We start from the raw sequence: 15,163 nt of genomic DNA, 5'->3' as shown, positions 1-15,163 counted from the left end.
ACGTTTCTTTCCCTACTTGAGCACTTCAGAAATATCATTGTTAGTGTTTTCATTTTCTATTTAAACAAGATTCAGGTTGAGTCATAGGTTCCTGTCAGGCCTCGTATAATTGTACATTGCACTGTATGGTTTCATCTAGGATCTGTGCACGTTGGCGTGGTGATCTGTAGAAGTAGAACGACGAGATAAAGTCAAGTGATAACTAACACATCATAGGGAATGAAAAGCAAGGCAAGGGATGAATATTAGGGTGGAAGATGTCCAGGGGATTGGGAAAGGGAGAAAAGAAAATGTATTTGTCGAGTGCCTCTCACATCTTCAGGATGTTTCAGTGTACTTCAAAGCAAATTAATAGCATTGAAGTGTACTCACAGTTATTTATCAGGCAAATGTAGCAGCCGATTTGCACATAGCAAAGTCCTACATTAGCATGAAATGGCAGAAAACAGTTAGTCTGTTTTGCTAATGTTGCTTGAGGTATGAATATTGACCAGGACACCAGAGGAGCTCTTTGTTCTTCTTAGAAGTAGATCTTATACACTCACCTGAAAAAGGCAAACAGGGCCTTGATTTAACATTTCATCCATATGACAGCACTACTACCTCAGCCTTGATCTCAAGTGTTACCTATACTTTTAAAAATTAATTCTCAAGGTATGACCATTGATGGTCAGGCCAGCATTTATTGTTCTTCCCTTGTTGGCCTAAGAAGGTGATAAGCTGCCTTCTTCGTCTGCTGTAATGCTTTGATACAACTAAGTGGCTTGCTAAGCCACTTTAGAGAGCAGGTAAGAGTCAACCATGTTGGCATGGGGTTGTAGTTGCATAAAGACCAGACCAAGCAAGGCTGACAGGTTTCCTTCCCTAAGGACATTAGTTAACTGGTTAGGGTCTTGCAACAATATTGTGGCTACTTTTACTGATACCAGTTCTTTTATTTCCAAGTATTTTAACTGAATTTAAGTTCTGAGACAGCCGTGGTGAGATTTGAACTCATGTCCTCTGGATTATTTGCCAAGGCCTCTCAATTACTAGTCCAGCAACATAACCAGTATGCAACCATGCCCCTTCTACTCTTGTTGCCGCTTCTTACATGTGAAAGTCCAGCTCTCCAAAGAAGGTCTTGATAAGCAAACTTTGCTGTTCTCAGATGTTCTACTCAGCCAGCACTGCAGGTAGATGTGCCAACCAGTGCTCTTGATTTTGTACAGCTGTACTGTCTAACTGAGAATGCTTGGACACTCAGTACATATGAAACTGATTTACACCTGAATGTTTTGACTGGAGACATGTTGATGGTTTTCATCACATTTATGTGAATGGAAGAGCATTGGTGTGAATGATTTAATTTCATTCTTCATATTCAACATGATGAATCTTAAGTCCTAACTAAGCAAAGACGTTATGACAAACCTTTATAGATCACTTGTTAGGCTTCAGTTGGAATATTTTGGTGTTCATTCCTGGGCATCACACTTTAGGAAAGATGTCAAGGCCTTGGAGAGGGTGCAGAGAAGATTTACCAGAATGGCACTAGAGATGAGGCATTTCAGTTATGTTGAGAGACTATAGAAGCTGGGATTGCTTTTCTTGGAGCTGAGAGTTTTCACTTGTATGTTTCATCCTGAAGTAATGAACAGCCAACCTTTGCTTTGGATTAGTTCAGCGATTGGTTCTATGCTATTCTTCTATGTGGGATCTTCCTTATATTTGGTAGATGACTAAATAACTATTTTCAATCTTGCTTTGGGTTTTAACTACCAAACACGAATAGAGTAATAATGATAACACAGCATAGATTTTTATGGTACTTTAGCTTTATTGTGTTAGAAAATAACAAGCAATTGTCAATTCCTATATTAAGCTAAAGAATAATTGACTTTTCTTTGTTACTTATTTTTAGAATACAGAAGTACCTGGTCAGTTAAGAATCTTTGATAGTTTTAGACAGAGTCATCTGGAAGATTACCTAAGATGTCCTGTCCCTTCAAAAGCCCCAAATAGACTGTCCAGACATGAAAAGGGAAAGCTGATAAACCATTTCAAAATGAATTTTCATTTTTAAAAAAGCTGCCAGTTTGACACCCATGTATGCACGTGCACAAATAGCTAGAATTTAACATTGTTGTTAAATATATCCTGATGCTGATCGAGCACCTATTTTCAGATTATGTGCAACAATGACAACTTATATTTATATAGCACCTTTAACGTAATAAAACATCCCAAGGCGCTTCACAGGAGCATTTTAAAACAAATGTGACACCGAGCTACATTTGGAGATATTAGGTCAGATGACCAAAAGCTTGGTCAAAGAGGTAGGTTTTAAGGAGTGTCCTGAAGGAGGAAAGCAAGATAAAGTGGCAGAGAGGTGTAGGGAGGGTATTCCAGAGCTTAGCGCCTAGGCAACTGAAGGCCTGGCCACTAATGGTGGAGCATTTAAATTCAGGGATGCTCAAAAGGACAGAATTGGAGCAATGCAGATATCTTGGAGGATTGTGGGGCTGGAGGAGATTACAGAGATGGGGGGAGGCGGGTGGCAGGTGAGGCTATGGATGGACTTGAAAACAAGGATAAGAATTTTAAAATCAACACGTTCCTTGACCAGGAGCCAATGGAGTCCAGTGAGCACAGAGGTAATAGGGTAACGGGACTTGGTGCGAGTTAGGACACAGGCAGCAGATATTCAGATGTCGCCAAGTTTATGGATTTACTGCATTGATCTCTTCACCCATCTCTTCTTCTGCATGCACCTGAGGTCTATGTCTGACTTCTTATTTGATTGTGATGCAACCACCTTTGCTGCAGGTGAATGCTGGTGGGGAGGTGATGCAGAGGAACAGGTGGAGGAGTTGAGCCTGTCAAGTCTGTTTCGCCATTTATTTAGATCATAGCTGATCTGTATAAACCTTCACCTTGATGCATTGGAGGTTTCTGACCCATGTACTGGTGTTCAATACAATGGTGCTTATGTTGTGCTGTGTTCCTGATGGTCTGAGTTCACACTGAAAAGCAGATATACATAAGCAGAGAATAAAACTCTTCTTTACAGGAAGTCACATACCACACGCTGGATACAGCATTTATTTTATTGACATTGAGCAAACATATATGTGTGATACATTATGCTCAGATTTACCAGATCCACTGACTGTGCCTCCTGTGTCTTTTGCTACCTCCTCCATGTTTTCTGTATTGAACATGTGCATAGGCTGTGTCCCCTAGTCCTTGTACCATCAGTTGATAGGAACAGCTTTTCCTTGTCTAACGTATCTAAGCCTGTTATAACCTTGTACACCTCTATCAAATCTCCCCTCAATCTCCTTTGCTCCAAAGAGAACAACCCCAGCTTTTCCAACCTATCCTTGCAACTAAAATCCCTTATCCCTGGAACCATTCTGGTAAATCTCCTATGCACCCTCTCAAAGACCCTCACATCCATTCTAAAGTGTGATGACCAGAACTGGACATAATATTCCAGTTGGGGCCTAACCAGAGCTATATAAAGGTTCAGCATAACTTCTCAGCTTTTGTACTCAGTGCCTCTATTGATGAAGCCCAAGATCCCATATACTTTGCTAACCACTCTCTCAATATGTCCTGCCGCCTTTGAAGATCGATGCTCTTGCACCCCCAGGTCCCTTTGTTCCAGCACACTCTTTAGAACTGTACCATTAGTCTGATTGCCTCACTCTATCCCTGCTGCCAAAATGCATCACCTCACACTTGTCAGTATTAAATTCCATCTGCCACTTGTCTGCCCATTCTGCTAGCCTATCTATGTCCTGTTGCAGGTGGTTTATACCATCCTCACTGATTGCCACTCCTCCAAGTTTGGTAACATCGGCAAATTTTGGAATTCTACTCTGTATTCCAAGATCCAAGTCATTTATATATAGCAAAAAAAAGCAGTGGTCCCAGCGCTGAACACAACTGTCTACCATCTTCCAATCTGAAAAATAACCATTTATCACGACTCGCTGCTTTCTGTCCTTAAGCCATTTTTTAAATCTAAGCTGACACTGACCCTCCCATTCCATGAACCTCAATTTTGTTAACCAACCTTTTATATGGTACTTTATCAGACATTTTCTTAAAATCTAAGCAGACAACATCCATTGCTTCCCTTCATCAATCTTCTCAGTTACTTCATCAAAAAATCCAATGAGATTAGTCAAGCACAATCTGCCTTTCACAGATCTGTGCTGGCTCTCCTTAATTAGCTCAAAGTTCTCCGTGCCTGTTGCTTTTTTTCTTCAGTTTATTGTTTCTAAAACCTTACCCACCACTGATGTTAAACTAATTAGCCTCTAGATACTAGGACTGCCCTTACACCCTTTCATGAATAACAGTGTCACATTTGCCACTCTCCAGTCTTCTGGCACCTCCCCATATCTAGGGAAGATTGGCAGATTATGGCAAGACCTTCTGCTATCTCTATCCCCAACTTACTTCAGCAACCTGGGATGCAAGTCAGCTGGACCAGGTGACTTATCTACACTCAACATAGCCAGCCTTTCCAGTACCTCCTCCCTCTTAATTTTTACCCTATCCATTGCCTCTACACTCTTCACATCTGCCAATATTTTGTCAGATTCCTCTTCCTTAGTAAACACCAATACAAAATACTCAATAAGTATTCTAGTCTTGCCCTCCACTTTTGTCCCTAATAGGCTGCACTCTACCTCTTACCACCCGCTTACTAATTACATGGTGGTAGAAGATTTTTGGGTTCCCTTTTCTGTTGACTGCCATTCTATTCTCATATTCTCTCTTTGCCAGTCTTATTTTCCTCCTCACCTCCCCTCTCAACTTATTGTATTTGGCCTGGCTCTCACACACCCTGCTTTTTGTTTCATCATAATCCATATGTCCTTCATCAACCAAGGAGTTCTGTTTTTGGTTCCCCTACCTTTCGCCCTTGTTGGAATCTACCTGCCCTGAAGCATCTCTTCCTTAAGGGCACAGTGGCGCAGTGGTTAGCACCGCAGCCTCACAGCTCCAGGGACCAGGGTTCGATTCCGGGTTCTGCCTGTGTGGAGTTTGCAAGTTCTCCCTGTGTCTGCGTGGGTTTTCTCCGGGTTCTCCGGTTTCCTCCCCCAAGCCAAAAGACTTGCAGGTTAATAGGTAAATTGGCCATTATAAATTGTCACTAGTATAGGTAGGTGGTAGGGAAATATAGGGACAGGTGGGGATATTTGGTAGGAATATGGGATTAGTGTAGGATTAGTATAAATGGGTGTTTGATGTTCGGCACAGACTCGGTGGGCCGAAGGGCCTGTTTCAGTGCTGTATCTCTAATCTAATCTTAAAGATAACCCATTGTTCTATTGCAGTTTTTCCTGTCAGTCTTTGGGTCCATTTTGCCCTGGCTAGATCCCTTCTCATCGCGGTGAAATTAGCCCTCTTCCAATCTAGACTTTGTACCTTATATCGTTCCTTGCTTTTCTCCATTACTAATCTAAGCCTTAAGATACAATAATCACTCTTACCCAAGTGCTCCCCCACAGACACTTGGTCCACTTGGCCCACTTGGCCCACCTCATTTCCCAGCACCAGATCCAGCAATTCCTCCTTCCTAGTTAGGCTGAGAACACACTGATCAAGGAAGTTCTCCTGAACACATTTCATAAATTCCTCCTCCGCTCCTTACCCTTTACTCTAACATTATCCCAATCGATATTTGGGTAATTAAAGCCCCCAGTATCACCACTCTATAGTTCTTGCACATCTCTGTTATTTCCTTGAAGATTTTCTCCTCTATCTCTTTCTCACTATTTGGAGACCTAGGGAATACCCCCAGTGGTGTGATCATACCCTTTTTTCTTAACTGTAGCCAAATGGATTCTGTCCTTTCCCTCAAGGACATCCTACCTTTCCAGCACTACAATGTCTTTCCTAATCAGTACTGCCACCACACCTCCCTTTTTTCCCTCTCTATCTTTTCTGAACACTTTATATCCCTGTATATTAAGCACCCAGTCATATTCCCATGCTGCTATTTGTGCTTTTAGCTCACCAGCCTTATTCACCACACTTTGTGCGTTTACATACATGCATTGTAATCCTGTCTTTGCATTCCTTGTCGTCCTGCTCAGTCCACCCCTATCCAGTATGGTACTACTCCCTTCTCTAGTACTGTCCAACATTCTCACATTATGTACCTTATTACTCTTTTCTGCTTTTATATGCTGGTGCCCATCCCCTGCCAATTTAGTTTACACCCTCCCCAACCACACTAGTGAACCTCCTCGTAAGGACATTGTTCCCAGTCCTGTTGAGGTGCAACTTGTCTCTTTTGAATAGGTGCCTCCTGCCCCAGAACTGGTCCCAATGTCCCAAGAAACTGAAGCCCTCCCTCCTACACCATGCTTCAAGCATACATTGATCCTCCCTATCTTCCTATATCTACTCTCACTAGCACGTGGCACTGGGAGTAATCTAGAGATTACTACCTTCGAGGTCTTACTCTTTAACTTCCTCCCTAGCTCCTGAAAATATGACTGTAGGACATCAATGCCCTCTCTGTTGGTGGTACCAACATGTACCACAACTGCTGGCTCACTCCCCCCTGCAGAATATCCTGCTCCTTCTCCATGATGCCCTTTATTCTAGCACCAGGGAGGCAACACACCATGCAGGACTCAGGATGACGGTAACAGAAATGCCTATCTTTCCCCTTGACCATGGAATCACCTATAACAACTGCATTTCTACACTTTGCTGCTCCCTCTTGTACAGTCCCTTGCCCATTGCTGCCGTGGTCTGGACTGCACACCTTCAATGTGTCATTACTCTCAGCAGTCTCCAAAGCCGAGTACCTGTTTGAGAGTGGCACACACCCTGAAGACTTCTACATCTCCTGCCTCTTCCTCCTCTTCTGGATGGCCACCTACTGTCCTGAACTCTTGCTGCCTATGCAGTGACCACCTCCTAGAATGTATGATCCTAGAAACTTTCCTGCTCCCTGATGCTCTGCAGCGATTCCAGGTTCCCCTGAAGCTCGGAAATCCTGAGCTCGAGCTGAAACTTCTGGAGACCTTTCTTACACACATGGTCCCCCAAGACACATGAAGTGTTCTGGAGTTTTCACGTGGCACAGGAATTGCAAGCAATAGGTCGCAGCTGCCCATTCATGATCTAAAAAAAAATCAATTCCTTCTTTTAGAATCTAGCCGGTACCTTGTTTAAACTACTAATTAATTAGGTATGGATTAATATTTCTTGAATTCACTCATTCTTAGGATGCAGGTGTCACTGGCAACAATCAGCCCTCTAAAGTGGGCTAGCAAATCACGCTGTTGTAACAAACCCATCAGTGGTTCAAGACGGTGGTCCCACCACCTCAAGGGCATCTATGTGTGGGCAAGCTGGCATGGTGGGATTTGAACCCTCATTCTCTGGAATATTAGTTAGCAACTGTGCATTTTCAGGTGGACAGACTTTCTTGGCAATGTTAGAACTTTTCTTGACCTTGGGCCAGGACCTATTACTTTGAGGCTAATCATTGGCTATCTGAATTAAAGAGCTGCTAGAGTTAAATAGGGTCTGAATGTGAGTCCTGTGGAGCTGTAGGCTCTCTGTGTCGGAATCCAGAATTTTGCTGCTGAAGCTGCAGGTCTCTTTGCACCTCAATGATAAATGCAAGTGTGTACTATCGGAACTTCAGGTCCAATGTATACTCAGCCAGTCATTTATTGCAAGTGTTACCATCTGAATGGAAATCAGTTGCTGGGCTGCTGGACCTGTATCCCCTGCAGGAATTCAGCACATTTTCACCAGAGCTATCAGCATTTTGATTGGAAGTTCAGCAATTTTCAGTTGGGGTTTCATGCTTTCTAAAAGTAAGGCTAAAAGTCTATTGCTGAAACTATGGAGATCTAGCACTCTACCCCTAGAACTAGGTGACCTCTAATAAAGCTTGGATACTCCATTGCTGGAAGTGCTGACTCTCTGTAAAGGGAAGAGGTACTCCATTGGTAAAATAAAGTTGTGTAACCCTTCATTGTCAGACAATGTCCCTCTGAATATTAGCGCAGTCTTCTCCTACGACAGCCAGATTTGCAGTCTTTCTGTTGGGAGTGTGGGGCTCCATTTGCCAAACCACATCATCTAATGAGAATCCATTAGTTCGCCACTTGAGTGATCACCAGTTACATTGGCACACTGAGGCCATGCAGTGAGCTGCACACACAATCTGAATGGCAATTGCCTCTCCCCTAGCTATCTTAACAGCCGAATTTGCTTTTAATACCAAGCCATGCTCATCAAATGTGATTTGTAAGAGGATTCAGCAGTGGGTGAGTTAAATTATTTGGGAGATTGTTCAACGGTCGGATTGTGCCAAGCCGCTGCTCAGAACAATGTCACTGTTCATCAGCATCGTCCTCTGATTGATCAATTAAATAACACAGGGAACTTTCTGAACATGTGGTTCAAATTTAGAATTCTTTGTGTTTCGAGGGCTTTATGTTTGTAAAATATGTTGTTGTCATAACCTTTTAAAATGCTGAGAGCTGCCAACTATTTATACCTAAAATAAAACTGAGTGTATTTTAAACAGCACCACGGGGATAGGCATTCATCATGTCTTTAATGGACGCAAGTAATCTTGAATCTTGAGGTGTTCACAGGTGCCCTAGAATATTACACTGTAAAACAGAATAAAGAACATGGAGAAACCGCTACTGTATTTATGGCTTTTTCTTTAGGAGAAAACCACTCCCTGATGTGCATGGAAGACGGTATGTGGTCACTTCCTGAGGCCTACTGCAAGGTGGAATGCCTTGCACCACCACCAGTAGCTAATGCCAAACTGCTGGTGCCAAGGTGTCAACAAGGAGCTCATGACGTCGGTTCTGCCTGCAGATACAAATGCATCCCCGGCTATTATGTCCATGGCAGTAATGACAAAAGATCCAGAAAGTAAGTAAGACCATATGCTTATCCTTAAATGAATCAGCTAGTGCATGTTTCACTGGAGGAACCATAGGATGCCCTCTGGAGATAGCAGAGCCATTGTAACAGTTGACTGCCGATTTTAATCTCTGTGGGTGGGTCGAGTCCTTAGCCTGCCAGTGTCAACCTCACTGCCCACATTAGGGAAGGTCTGCGGCTGTAAATGAAAGGCTCAAGTAGAACTTCTAAATACCAGCTCATAGTGCAGCTTATGAGTTTGTGCTGCACCGTTGGCTGCCATATCTTCAGCAACCAAGGCCCTGAGCTCTGGAATTCTCTCCCTAAACCTCTCTTTCCTCCTTTAAGATGCTCCTTAAAACCTCTATCTTTTACCAAGCTCCTGTAATGTTGTACTATGTGTTACGACCAGGTGAGAAAGAGGTTCACTTTCAGCCTTCACCTGGTCTTACTCCAACAGGGTTTAATTTTAAACACACCGTGTTTTTAGCTCCCCCTTAGTGAATCCTTGTTCACCGCTTTTCAATGATAAGGCAAAGAAACCAGCACAAACATGCTTTCTTAGGTTTAAAGAAGAAAAGTTGAAATTTATTAAACGTAAACTTAAACTCTAATTTGGTTAACACCTACAGATACACGCCGCGCCCCACACTAGCATGAATATGTGATACACACATGCAAATAAAGACAGAAAAGAACAGAAGTAAAGTGGAAAAGTTTGAGGCAATATTTGAAGAGTTGTTATTGCGGTTCTTCAAGCTCACTGTAGCGTCCTTGATTGTAGATAGATCTTGCTTTTCGTTGGGGCCCAGTATTCTTCTTAAACCTTGTTCACTGTAGGACACTTTTCTCTCTTGGGGTTCATGTGTCTTCAGTGGATTCAGAGGTTTGTGAGAAAGAGATGGGAGCAGACAGGAGAGAGATCTTCTCAGTCCAGAAGCAAACAGTTTTCTGCCCATACCATTTGTACAAATTCAAAAAACTCAGGCTGCCCAGTAGGTTAGTCATGTGACTAGCTGGTTTGACCATGTCCATTTGTGTATTCAGCCATCTTAGCACGGAACCTGGAATGCAAACTCCCCCACCTTCAACGTCTGGTGATTTTTTTTAATTCATTCATGGGATGTGGGCATCGCATGCTACGCCAGCATTTATTGTCCATCCCTAATTGCCCTTGAGAAGGTGGTGGTGAGCTGCCTTCTTGAACTGCTGCAGTCCATGTGAGGTAGGTATACCCACAGTGCTGTTAGGAAGGGAGTTCCAGGATTTTGACCCAGCGACAGTGAAAGAATGGCGATATAGTTCCAAGTCAGGATGGTGTGTGACTTGGAGGGGAACTTGCAGGTGGTAGTTTTCCCATGCATTTACTGCTCTTGTCCTTCGAGGTGGTAGAGGTCGTGGGTTTGTAAGGTGCTGTCTAAGGAGCCTTGGTGCATTGCTGCAGTGCATCTTGTAGATGGTACACACTGCTGCCACTGTGCCTCGGTGGTGGAGGGAGTGAATGTTTATGGATGGGGTGCCAATTAAGCGGGCTGCTTTGTCCTGGATGGTGTCAAGCCTCTTGAGTGTTGTTGGAGCTGCACCCATCCAGGCAAGTGGAGAGTATTCCATCACACTCCTGACTTGTGTCTTGTAGATGGTGGACAGGCTTTGGGGAGTCAGGAGATGAGTTACGCGCCGCAGGATTCCTAGCCTCTGACCTGCTCTTGTAGCCACGGTATTTATATGGCTACTCCAGTTCAGTTTCTGGTCAATGGTAGCCCCTAGGATGTTGATAGTGGGGGATTCAGTGATGGTAATGCCATTGAATGTCAAGGGGAGATGGTTCGATTCTCTTTTGTTGGAGATGGTCACAAATGTCCATTGTGGGTTGAATGTCAGGGAATGGCTGCTTTGTCCTTCCAAACACCATCTGCCAATATGCAAACGTCCCTTGCAGCCATGGCTGATCTGTTCAACAAGTGCTCCCCTCACTCCAATAACAGTTTAAAATCAATGTTCATGACAAAATTAATGTGCCTGATTCTTGGCAGCTGGGGGCCTAGCATGACATATGTTAAAGTAGCTTTAAAAACAAGTTGTTGTTTGTGTGTGTGAATCTGAGTGTTTGCACATGCACAGTGTCTTCTTTGTTACTGCTTGTGCTGCTAAATGCACCAGATCTACTTTGCACTTGGCTGAACTGTTGCAGAGGGGTCATTGACTTGCAGCACAGTGTTGGATTCCCAATCCAGGAGCGTGCAAGTCTTCACTAATGCGAAGGTTGTTTAACGTCACTCCCCACATTTTACAAGATCTCAGTCAGAACAATATACAGTGCATTATGTATTAATTCATCATCCCATTCCAGAGATAAGGACAACTGGTCAGATCAGTTCTGGCCAGCGGGAAGGCTTCCATCATTGGCAGATAGCATTTTGCAGCACGAATGAATTCACAGAGACATCTGCAGTCCATACTATTCAACACTTAAAGTAAACATGGAACTGGAAAGCAAGACGAGGAAGAGAAGAGAAACTTTTCATTTGTTCTTGTACACAAAGCACACATCCAAGCATCAGAAGAGAGCTGCAGGCACAAGATGGAATTAGAATGTGAAATACAGGGCCACAGATGTAGGCCCAGGGGCATTAGCATTGAGATTGCACTCGAAGATTGTGGTCAATTCATTGGATCTTCAATGTTTGAAGCAGAAAATGTACTAACTTTATGCCAAGACAAGGGGAAATGTACCTGAAGAACCGGAGTGAGCTAGAAACAGGTCAGTGGTCTTTTATCACTGAAATCTTCTTGAGTAGTACAGGCCACGATGTGATGGAATCATGTAGGTCAGTACAGCAAGAGAGAGTCTATGCTGACCTGGTAACTAGAACGTCAGATATAGATGCTAGAAATGTGAAAGCTGACACCTGCAGTCAAGCCTTCAACCATTTATAATGCAGGTTCACAACACTATCTTGACTGCTAGTTTTTTCCAATGCCAACAGAAGGAGTAATTTTACCAACATGTGCTCCCTGCATTAAACCTCCACAATTGTGAATACATATCCAGCTTTCTTTCTCCCTCTTTCCTCTTCCCTTTCTCTCACTGCTTCTCTTGTCGCTGTCTCTTGTACCTCCTTTTGGACCTGACTTAGTGGAAGAAAGAGGTGGCTAGTGAATGGTTTTTTTTTGAATGATTTTCCATGCATGACCATGCTGTGGGAGTGCTCTTCACCTTTTGTCCTGGGATATCCTCTGTCCAATTCAGAATGCTGAATGCTGGACAATAGGCAACTCTTGCATCCAGTGCTCCAAGAGGGCAAACAGTGGGAAACTGCCTCAGATACTCCAGGAGGGGTGAGGGTGAAAGCCTAGGCCCATTCATCTTGGATATTTTTTTAATCAATTCAATTCCCAAAACAAGATTTATTCAAAGTAGTGTTCATTTTATTCTGTAGAAGTGACTGGATGGAATTTTCTAAACGAGGTATAGTTTTTTTCTCAGCTTTTTGAAGTTTTGTATTTGATGTTACATGCTCACATATGTCTACATTCTACGCTCCCAGTAAGGACTTAACAGATAATTGTCCCTGCCTGGAGTATTGGGTTTACTGGGATGCTGCAGCTGGTTTCACTATTAGCTGCTTTCTGGTGAAGAGACAGAGAGAATGAAATGCATTGTGTGCATGTATGCATGTGTGAGCACATGCGTGTGCGTGCATGTGAGTGTGTGGCTTGAAAGGTGCTGTAGCAATGGAAGTTGTTTATAGACTTTGGCAGAGGAATTGAATTGGCAGGTGTCCACTGCAGGTGAATAGTTCTTTCAGGGATCATATGTTAAGAGTTGAGTGAGGACTGTTGCCATCTGTGAAGCTGTGTCCCAACTTTGTGATAGCATCCTGGCAAGGAGCAGAACAAAGTGGAGGGCTGAAAATACTTCAATTCTGTACTCTCTCCGCCACAATGACCTTACTGTCCTTTTTCGCGTTTCATTGTACAAAGCTGTGACATGTGAAGGGGTGCTGGTCAACTTTGTGACTTGATGATGATGCTGCTGTCATGGGGGTGGGGGCGGGGGCGGGGTGAGGGAACTGGGTAAGACTTCCAGCAAATGGATTTTATTTTTTGCCTTCTGTTTGATTGCAAGAGCAGGTTCCTGGAACCCAGTGCCGGGGAGCAATATCACAAGTAGGATATTTACCAACATCTCCCACCAAAATTTCCATTTATTAATGAGGTTTCCAGACACTATATAGCATGCATATGCTTTTAATATAAAGAGGTATGCTGGGGGTGAAGTGCTCGGACTTTCAGGGGGGCATTCCTTCTAACACAGTGCAGACGTACACCGAATGGAAATGGCCAATGATCCTTGATAAAGGGAGACAAGAGAGCCTTGTAATCTAAAGCATTGAAACAGACACGAGGATGTCCAACCAGTGGGGTGGGAGGGCTGCTGTAATCGATAACACACTGCCCTGTCCTGTAACCCTTTCTCTCTCTAGCTCTAATCAGTATCACTATTCAGTTTGCCTGGGTTAATTACTATCAATTCATTTTGCTGTCATCATGCTTCTTTAGTTTGATTGAAATATATAGTCTCTTCTGTTATCAGGTGTCCTCAGACCCTCATATTTAGGGTTTGAACTTCAGACATTGAGGGCTGGATTTTGTTCTCCCCCAGGTGTTGGGTTCCCTGGCGGTGGGGGGGGGGCGGGGGAGGGGTGGGTGCCTGAAGATGCCTCTCGGAGAGGGCCGCCGCGCACTCTGACGCCGGGAGGGCCCAGCCAATATTACCGGCAGTGGCAAGGCCGTGTGATGGCCCCTCCGCCGCTCGGTGGCGGGACCCCAATTTGAATATTTAAATAAATTAAAATGAATTAATTAATGAAACTCACGTCGCTGCCTGATGTCCCGCTGCGATCTTCAGCCCAATGGCCGGCGCTCCCATGCCTTTTCAAGGGCAATTAAGGCTGGGCAATAAATGTTGGCCTGGCCAGCTTTGGCCACATCCCATGAATGAATGGAAAAAAAGGATCCCCATCCGGGGAAATGAGGCACCACACTGGTGGGGAGGTGGTGGGGAGGGGGTGAGGGGGGATGGGGAGGTAGGTTTATCAGTGTGGTGGGGGGAATGGGGCCAAGTTAACATCATGGGTGTAGGGGATGGTGGGAAGGGTTGTGGTTGAAAGTTTGTGCAGTTTTAGGGGGGGATGGTCAAATTGTAAAGGTAAGTGATTTTGGGGTGGAAAGGGCAAATAATTAATTTAATTGTTATTGGGGGGTGGGAGGGGCAAAAGAAATGTATTTATTTTTATTAATGTCACCTTTAAATATTAAAATTTCCCAGTAGGGCTGACAGCCCTTTAAAACCGGCATCAGTGCCTGCGCACAGGCAGCTGATGCCATTGCGGGGACCGACAGCCTGCCCTTGCACGTGATCGGGGCATCCCACCCTGGCTATTTAAATGAGCCACTGCACGAAAGATTGCGGTGGCTCAGCGGCGGGCACAAAAAATTCAGCCCTGAATTTCTAGATCCTTCTTTTCATCAGCTTGACAGACAGCAGTTACCTAGAGCTAGGTCACGTCTGTGTCTGTTCGACTGTGTGATAAAGGTCTACGGGCAAGCATAATCTGAGTATCAGCCTTTGCGTTTAGTCTGATGGTCATGTTAGTGCCCTCAACAGTTCTGCTGTCTATAGATGCACTCGCATGCTGAAAGTTAAGGGAAACATCAGGGGCAATTCTCGGATTTGGGAGAGGAATATAACTACGCCAAAAAATTTCAGAGGAAGGAAACTTAGCTCCCTCATCTCTCCCCTACACCCTCCCACCCTTTCCCCCTCCCACTCAGTGCTTGTGCATATGCTGCTGCCTTCTCAACAGCTCCACCTATGTTCTTTAATCTTGTCTTTCACTTCCATGATCACTAATAGGAGAATCTAGACCATAACCTACTCGCTGTCCTATGTTTAACATAAATTTAAGCTTAAGTAAAAAGAGACATTGGGGATAGTTTGAGCACTCGATTTACATCCCACCCAATATTCTTCTCTCGCAGTCAGTGGAAAGACAAAATGGGCAGCTGATCTGATCCTGTTAGCTCCCACCTAACAGGCTGGGTTACAGTTACCTCCATGATGTCAAGACAAAGAGCCAATAGTCCGTTCATCCGTGTCTAGTGCTGTGTCTCTGTATTTGTACCTTACTGAAAAAGAGAAAAAGCAAGCTTGTTATGCTACCTCTTTATAAATAAAGGTTAG

The 15,163-nt window shown here is 43.9% G+C and overlaps 1 protein-coding gene across 1 annotated transcript in view; it reads left to right on the top strand.

Moving 5' to 3' along the window:
- The window catches only part of pappa2 (pappalysin 2), a 573,700-nt gene that overhangs the window by 418,825 nt on the left and 139,712 nt on the right, over nt 1-15,163 (top strand). Inside the window, exon 16 of the mRNA XM_068036526.1 lies at nt 8,712-8,925. Within this exon, the coding sequence (XP_067892627.1) occupies nt 8,712-8,925 (214 nt within the window). The remainder of the gene's footprint in view (nt 1-8,711; nt 8,926-15,163) is intronic.

The sequence above is a fragment of the Heterodontus francisci genome, chromosome 8, assembly GCF_036365525.1.
Source record: "Heterodontus francisci isolate sHetFra1 chromosome 8, sHetFra1.hap1, whole genome shotgun sequence".
Classification (NCBI taxonomy): domain Eukaryota; kingdom Metazoa; phylum Chordata; class Chondrichthyes; order Heterodontiformes; family Heterodontidae; genus Heterodontus; species Heterodontus francisci.
This window is presented reverse-complemented; position numbering and strand designations above follow the sequence as displayed.